The 9157-nt window shown below is 43.7% G+C and overlaps 1 protein-coding gene across 1 annotated transcript; it reads right to left on the bottom strand.

The window, feature by feature from the left end:
* Positions 1–4308: 4308 nt before the first annotated feature.
* LOC124253821 lies at positions 4309–8841 on the bottom strand. Its single transcript, XM_046687666.1, has 5 exons — positions 8773–8841; positions 7986–8134; positions 6931–7073; positions 5700–5945; positions 4309–4852 (listed from the first exon to the last, which is right to left on the bottom strand). The coding sequence occupies exons 1-5, from the start codon at positions 8839–8841 to the stop codon at positions 4767–4769; spliced, it is 693 nt and encodes a 230-aa protein (XP_046543622.1). The 3' UTR covers positions 4309–4766.
* Between the last annotated feature and the right edge of the window lie 316 nt (positions 8842–9157).

Below are 9157 nucleotides of genomic sequence, written 5' to 3'. Positions count from 1 at the left end.
AGTTGTCCGAAAACAGCACATCAGCAAACAGTGGACATTGTCGTGAAAGACTATGCGCTGGTCCTCTGCTGACTTTTCCGAGCTCAGTCAAGTAAACGATTGCCAGTACCTGTAGTTCCTTAAGTTGTACTAGCTTTTTCCAAATAATTCCATTTGACTCAGACCATCGTCGACACATGCAGATCCTGGTTAGAATTGGTCTTCAGCAACCCTTGTTACAATAAGCTCTTGTGGCAAGAAGCAACTAACGGGGTCAGCTGTTCAGGCTTGCTGACATGTTCGATGGATGTCCTATTCCAATTGGGTAGATGCCGTTAATCACTGGCTTGTTTGGTCGAGGTAAGATTAGTTACAGACCATCGTTATATAGCTGGATATTGCTGACTGCGGTGTTATACCACAAACAAAGCACAAACGTATGTTCACGCCCCAAGGAGCTGGGGAATTGTTTCTACTGACAACAAAATGTCCAGATCTTTTTGTTTTTTGTTAGCTGGTCATTTTGGGCTTGTTAATTCCGTACATAAAAATATTCTTGTCAAACCAGACAATCCAGGCTGTTGTTATGATCTTTGAAACCCGGGAAGATACGGGTTGGAATTGATCTTCAGTAACCCATGCTTGTAAGAGGCGACTAACGGGATCGGGTGGTCAGGCTCGCTGACTTGGTTAACACATGTCATCGTATCGTTGCGTAGATCGATGCTCATGATGTTGATCACTGGATTGTCTGGTTCAGACTCGATTATTTACAGACCGCCGACATATGGCTGGGGTATTGCTGAGTGTGGCGTAAAACTAAACTCACTCACTATGATCTTTGTTCCACGCCCCCGTGGTATGACGACACACACTTGTCAGACCCGGCCCTGAAGGCTGACTGTTCAACTTGTACACAGCGGCGCCTACTAGTGAAGGTCCGGGTTAGAATATTGATCTTCATTAACCCATGCTTATCGTAAGAGGCGACTAACGGGTGGTCATGCTCGCTGACTTGGTTGACATCGGTTCCCAATTGGGCAAATCGATGCACATGCTGTTGATCACTAGATTGACTGGTCCAGACTCGATTATTTACAGACCGCCGCCATATGACTGGAATATTGCTGAGTGCGGCGTAAAACTAAACTCACTCACTCACAGCGGCACCGACAAGAAAGGCCCCAGACACAGCGTCACTTCCATTCAGATACAACAACATTTACGACCCTTGTATGTGCCAGGTGATAGAAGTTTTATAAAATCTCAAAACTATGCACAATGATTGATTCGTATGTTATTGTCTGCGCTGCAAACTGAGTAATTCCCCAGTTGATAGATTTTCTAGAGTTTGTTGGCTGTTTCCGTTGGCACTACGCAATATTCCGGCTATAGGACGACTGTCTTTGCCAGACCTGGTCCAACTGAATAACATCATCATGGTCGATCTACCAAGTTGTGATATGGTGATATACTTCAACCAAATGAGCGAACTTGCCCATCTGATCCCGTCGGTCGCTTCTTACCACAAACGGGTGGTTAATATAGTCCAGGTTTTATCCGAATCTTCATGAATTATTTAGAAAGTGAGAATGTTTACACAGTAGATGTGGAAGTGGAATAATGGGGTGCAGTGTGTCACTTTGCACTCCACGATACTGTGATGTTCGTAACATGTCTTTGATAAAGATTTATGGGAAAAAAAAGATTTATGGATGTCAACTTCTTTATTGTGAATAACAATTGTTAATCCGACAATTGTGTTATTTACAATAAAGAAGTTGACATCCATAAATCTTGCTTTTCCTTTGTATTCTACTTCTAAATGCCCTTCAAAGATTTGATGTCTTTGAGAAAGGAAACATTCTAACATCTGCAACATTTATGTATTTGAATGTTCTGTGGGTTTATGATTTACACTGTACTAGCAAGCTGAAAAATTGCAATTCATTCAGCAATTTTTTTTTTTTTAAATGCAACGTTTATCACGCCGTTCCTCGATTTGAGAGGAAACCCGTCAACTGTGAGCCTTCCAACCCAAACTGCATGAACAGTGTGCTACCAGAGATTGGCCGTCGGATTTACAGGCTGCCCCTAGAACAGCTGAATATTGCTGACTGCTCCGTCATATGCCAACATACTTTAACACATTCCTCGGACACAAAACATTAACACAACTCGAATAATAACTGACCTTTATTCCCTGTTGAATAACAGTGATATATAATAGTACACAGAGATACAGCACTAGAACAAATGGGTATATTGGCGTAATATCAGGATAAGTAAAGGCAATTAACTGCATAAAAATCAACAAGAGATAAAATGAAGCATATGTAAAAATACAATCAAGCAATCATACACGAATCAAAGATGGACTGAGGGTAACAATAGTGAAGCTGAGAACACCCAACTGAGGGTGAGTGTTGTAAAGATTAGGACTGCAGGGTCGAACGCTTCACACTTAATGGGGAAAAGAATGCTTCCGATTCCCCAAATTATTCGTTTTCATCTGATGAGGATAACTGTAACTGGGAACTCAACTGTAACTGGGGAACTCAACTGTAATTGGGGAACTCAACCGTTTCACACTTTTTATCGACACGACCTTCACATGCGGCCAGTTTCCCATCATGGTATTGTAGACAATATCACAGAATACTGAACGATTGAAACCTCAAGAAACCTCGGAACACAACACTCATGGGCGGGTCTTAATGATTTGGAAGTAAAACGCAGCTCATATACAGGTTTGGCAAGGTGTCACGTGACTTCAGTGATTGTGGCTTTATACACGTCGTAAACTCAGTGTAAATGCTTATATGAATCAGGTATACAACTTATACTTCAACACATATCTGTCCGGAATGGGTATACTTCAACACATATCTGTCCGGAATGGGTATACTTCAACACATATCTGTCTTGAACGGGTTAATACTGCTGGCTTAAAAGTAAACTAAAACTGTATATTGAGGAAGGCAGACACATATTGTTTAAAAATTCAAAATGATGGTGAAAACAATCTTGTAACACGTTTCAGAAAACAATGGCAGAACCTCGGGTGTCAGTCGTACCAATTACATCATGCAACAGGTTCAGCTGAGCTAAATTAAAATCGGTTTACTCGGGAGCTTACGGATATTATCATCTTTCTGAAATACTACAAATACACTACTCAAATTAATACTGAGGATCGTGTTTTGTGGACATAGACAATACATCCAACACGGGAAGACCTGAGATATCTCAGGCTCTCATCGCATCACACGGATTGGCGATCTGGTTCTTTTTGACGATGCATTACTTTTTAGGACGTTTCAGTTACGTGAAGATATCATTTTGACGTGTGTCCTGACTGACTGTGTGCACCATATTGGTCTGTAGCATTGTATGACAGGGGCCTTTTCTTCAAAGATAGACTTCTTCACGCATTATTGTCTTTGTTAGACGATTTACCTTTTAAAGTGGTGCTCCTTAGCAAAATTTGAGTAATATAGAGGCATGATATTGCGGACTACTGGCTTTAAACGACCACTTCCTGTTCAATATTATAAAACTATAGTAATAGCCTGGGTGCCGTTCCACTAACCGATCTTAGCCCTACGCCAATCGTAAACCCCTAAAATCCCAATCTTAGCGTGACGTTACGATCGGCATACCGTTCCACTAACCAATCTTACCCAAGTCAAACGTAAAGTTAAGATTCAAATCTAAGTTGCTCATGACCAACTTAGGATAGCTAAAATCAATCGTAGAGAAACCAAAATGGTGGCTTTCCTATTCTATGTGAAAAATAAGAGCGAGCATTTCACCGTGGGCGTCCCCTAAAGTCCCCCATGAAATGAATTTGTATATTTCTGTGATGTAAACAAACACTGCACTGAAGCCTTACAAATGTCAGGCCAGTCTGACCACTGTCGTCATGGGAACACAACCGAGCAAGTCGGTGTAACACATTTGTACAACAATATTGCTACGTCATGGTTAAGAATAGGGACAGCCATGAAGTGAACAATGTTCTGAAGCAAAAAGATACAAATATGTTTGATTTCACTGCGCATATTTGGTGGGGGATTCTAAAGGCAGGCCGCGTGTTATTCAAGACCACTGACAGATTTTACATAGGTTATAGCCTCGTCACGCCTTGTTTATTCTGACTGACAAGGTTCAGGCACATATTAAAAGCTCTGACACAATTGACATTTTTAAAGTCCAGACTTAAAACCTGTTCTCAGTATATTATTTATAATCTCGGCTGTAAATATTCTCGAATTCCTCTGTCTCTCGCACGAAAGAGTCTCGATCTAAGCTTGGATCGGATCGTAAGATCGGGACCGGCTACGATCGGCCTAAGATCGGTTAGTGGAACGGGTGTAACTTTTAGCTAAGACGATTGTAAAACTGGCGTACCTTGCTAAGATTGATCTTAGAAAAAATCGGTTAGTGGAACGGCGCCCTGAAAGATTAGGCCATCAAAACGGATATAGAGCCGTTTCCCACCATATGCAATTACAATATACCGTGTATAAAGTCTCAATGCGATCAATATATGTTTGGTCATATCCGACAATGAATACCAATCGAATATCAATTTTATAATTTATCACAAGAAATATTTTTTATTTCCTGAAATATGCTGCCGTGAATGCTGACGAGTTTTCTGCGCAAAAGAAAAAATCGGAGGAAAGCTGACCTGGTCATTTTATACAGGATGTAATTTCATAGTTTTTCTTCCTAATGAAAGCTCACTGTTAAAATAGTTGTGTAATATGTTAAGAAGGCGGCTATGAGATCTTGGGGTCGACGGTAAAGAGAACTGTAGTCGTTTCACTGAGGCCTTCCCGAGTCTCCTTCAGTTGCTGGAAGGAATCTGGGGAGAGGAGACGGGGCCATTAAACCAAATATACGTTCTGTCCACCATTAAACCAAATATACGTTCTGTCCACCATTAAACCAAATATACGTTCTGTCCACCATAACACCAACATTTCTAAATCGCACAAGTCAATGAGTGAAAACACAGGCGAAGGACCAACACTATGTATTCTTCAGAAAGTTTAAGCTTTTTAAAAATGTTTTCAATTGTATGGGATGAGTTTTGTATAATTCGTCAACAAAGAAGGACATTAAATGGTGCAATGTCCAAGAGAATATATTACTGATCGTTTACCTTTTCATGTTTTTGTCAGCGCCTTAGACGTAATTTGTAACACCTAACACCCATAACACCTGTTCTTTGTTACCCCCACCGCCCTACCTCCCTGAACCACCAACCGCCACGTAATAGCACCCACAACAACTGTCCCGTAGCCCCATCCCTTAACAACCTCTCCCTGTTCCATCCGAAACTCCCTCCCTGTGACACCCGTCCTCTGTAACACTAAGTGCCCTCTAACCACACCCCTCCTCCGACACATCCCCCCTGTAACACAGGTCCTCTGTTACACTAACACTAAGCGGCCTCTAACCCCAACCGCTTTTACCCCGAACCACCCCATACCTCTTCGGAAACATCCTCTCCGTAACACCCGTCCTCTGTAACACTAAGAGCTCTGTAACCACACCCCCTAACACCCTGTAACACCCTCTTATGAAACATCCTCTTATGAAACATCCTCTCTGTAACACCCGTCCTCTGTAACACTAAGCGCCCTCTAACCACATCCCCTACCAGCCCGTACCACCCTCTTCCGAAACGTCTTCCCTGTAAGACCAACCTGTGTTGTAGATCTCCCAGTACTCCTGCTCCGAGTTGTACAAGTCGAGCCTGAAGTGGGCGTTCTGTTGAATCCAGCAATCTTTCAGTCTGTCCAGCTGGGAGGCCTCCTTCTCCTTGATGAAGACCAGGCCATGGTTGACGCCCCTGCTGTCGAACAGGTTGGACACTTTGTCCACGTACTCCGCCTGGTACGACCCATTGCTCCTGATGCGGCTGATCTCCGTCCAGCAGTACGTCTGTCGGCCTGAGTGAGTGAGTGAACACTGTTATTTCACTTGACATTGACGTTTACTGTTTGTTGAGATCCATAAGGGGAAATCTAGGACACCGGCCCGAAATCTGGTGATCAGGGATCGCTTTAGGCGTAAACATAAAACGTTGCAAAAGAATACCCTGTCTTGACTGTCCTGGGAAACAGATTCCATCTACACAATAGCTGTCAAACCCACATGAAAGGACGACTGAAAATCAGTCATGACACCAGGTGTTCGGGAAACTGAGCACAGAGAAGGAATTGAAGGACTATTTAAGGACATCAAAATCAGTGGAGAATTATTTCGTTTAAAACTTGTGCCCAAAATATTGAATAAATCCCCTACAATTACTAACTGAGGGGCCGTAGAGTGGATGCTCGTGTCACAAAGGAAACACAGACACAAAACAACATTTGCAACATATTTTGGAACAATTTTCTTTCAAAACTGATTTACTGATGTACTGTTTTGCCTCTATATCTACAGGTTAATCACTTAATATTGTCTTGAGCTGTGGCCATCTGGGCGTTCTGTCCTGGATCTAACATAGCTGATTTGGAGTGTCACATATTATCAACCTTATCAACCACGTGCTTATCTTCAATGCTGTCCCGTAGAGGTTACTCTTTTCACTAGAACTTGCGGGGATATAACTGTGCTTCTGATTGAAACAATACCGATCAGCTACCTGACTTTGGGGATATATCTGATGGGGACAGAGAACACTTGGAAGCCATCTGAGATGGGCGGGAAGTCGTGTTACTTCACATCCGGTTCACTGACGAACCAGAACCTGGCCTTGTGCTGTGAGGGGAAGGCAATGGCCGTCACACACCAGTCACTCCGGCGCAGCCATGGGCTCCCCTCTGGAGCCGTCACCGTCACCTACGAACGAAGAGTAATATGCGGGAAGTCATCACTGTCACCTACGAACGTAGAGTAATATGCGGGAAGTCATCCTGTCACCTCTCTTACCGACTTTGGGGATATATCTGATGGGGACAGAGAATACTTGGAAGCCATCTGAGATGGGCGGGAAGTCGTGTTGCTTCACATCCGGTTCACTGACGAACCAGAACCTGGCCTTGTGCTGTGAGGGGAAGGCAATGGCCGTCACACTGAACAAGAGTCACTCCGGCGCAGCCATGGGCACTGTCCCTCTGGAGCCGTCACCGTCACCTACGAACGTAGAGTAATATGCGGGAAACTGTCACCTACGAAGAAACTAATTGTGACTAAAAACAACAACAGATCGTATGTGTGTGTGTGTGTGTGTGTGTGTAATATGCGTGAAGTCATACTGTGTGTGTGCGTGCGTGCTGGAAATGCCCGTGCGTAAAACGTGATCGTATGTGTGTGTGCGTGTGCGTGTGTTGCGCACACATATCTATCACATTAGGATACCATTCCGTGGTAGCTGGCCACCAGACCCAGGTTTACGAAACAAGGCAAAGCAAGAACAACCAGTGTGTTGGGATGAAACAACCATAACAGGAACATGCTAAGGTATATTAGCAACATGAACTGAATATGTTCAGGTTTGTCATCAAGAGTGCCATCGTGGAACATGGAGACATTCTCATATGTTATACTACGCCAAGCCCATTTTTTTCATTGCTAAAACTATATTCACGCACTCATGCCTGAGATCATGGTTGATTGGCTCAAGGGCAGCTGACCGCTACTGCAGGCCAGTGTCACCTGCTAGCTTGGAACATGACCCAGGTCGGAAGTATAACATCCCGATCAGGACTTCCGTCATTTGGAGACGTCATCTTCATTGCCAGTTTGTCACACTTCTAGTTTTGTGGGAGCTGCGTTGGCTGAGTAAGGATGTTAGGTAGCTGACTTTGTGTGCTGACGGGTACGTGCCTGACTGATTGTGGGTTCGAATGCAGGATGGGATTCAGTGCCATAGTACTCGAATCCGTACTTACGGAGAAAGCGTAATGTCAAATATAATAGGTTTCAGTTAAACTGGTTGCTGACAAAAGACTGGCATGTTTATTCTGTGAAGGATGAGTTGCAACTGTGTGCTCACATGTGTGGAGATGCCGAGGATCTTCCCGCCATAAGACTTGATCCTCCCGCTGAATTTGATAATGGCGTTCCTGACGCGGCGGTCAAACTCACTCCGATACACAAAGAACAGCAGAGCCTCGCCTTGTGCTGGCTCCACCTGTGGACAGTACACTCACTGCTCAGTTACACACCAGGAAACTGACGTGTTTAGCACCGTTACTATGTGCCTTCAATCGCGGTTCAACAGCAGTAGGCACACTGCTCAACATACAGTTTGTGGCCACCTGGACAACTCAGCAAAATCGCCCGAGATTTAGTTCACTACCCGTTAATATACATTTAGTTCACCACCCGTGAATACACATTTAGTTCACTACCCGTTAATATACATTTAGTTCACCACCCGTGAATACACATTTAGTTCACCACCCGTGAATACACATTTAGTTCACCACCCGTGAATACACATTTAGTTCACCACCCGTGAATACACATTTAGTTCACCACCCGTGAATACACATGTAGTTCACCACCCGTGAATACACATGTAGTTCACTACCCGTGAATACACATTTAGTTCACCACCCGTGAATACACATGTAGTTCACCACCCGTGAATACACATTTAGTTCACCACCCGTGAATACACATGTGTGTTCACTACCCGTGAATACACATTGAGTTCACCACCCGTGAATACACATTCAGTTCACCACCCGTGAAAAACTTAATACACCAATATTTGTGTTTATCGCGGGTCATCAGTGTTATCAAGTAAAGGTCAGAGTCAGGTACCTGGATATCCCCGGGTCGGGCCTGCTTCGTCTCCTTCGTCTGGTCGGGCTGGCACTCTGTCACTGGCATTCTGTAACACCATTGACAAACAACAAGTCCCATATATACATATTGGCAAACGATTCACATGTATACGTTATTGACATTCGGGAATTCACATATATCGTCACTGACAAACACATACACAGTTGATCCGTATATCGTGGTTTGACAAACAACACTTACACAGTTGATCCGGGATCCGTGACGTTTCTGCCTATTTTGTCTGGCCTGGAACAACAGTCTTCTGCCACTGGCATCCTGAAACGTCATTGACGAACAACAGTTCACATATTTACGACACTGACGAACAACAGTTCACATATTTACGACACTGACGAACAAC

The sequence above is a fragment of the Haliotis rubra genome, unplaced genomic scaffold (genome assembly GCF_003918875.1).
Source record: "Haliotis rubra isolate DU_JTF1 unplaced genomic scaffold, ASM391887v1 Scf555, whole genome shotgun sequence".
NCBI lineage: Eukaryota > Metazoa > Mollusca > Gastropoda > Lepetellida > Haliotidae > Haliotis > Haliotis rubra.
Note: the sequence above shows the minus strand (reverse complement) of the source record. Positions and strands in the feature narration are given on the sequence as shown.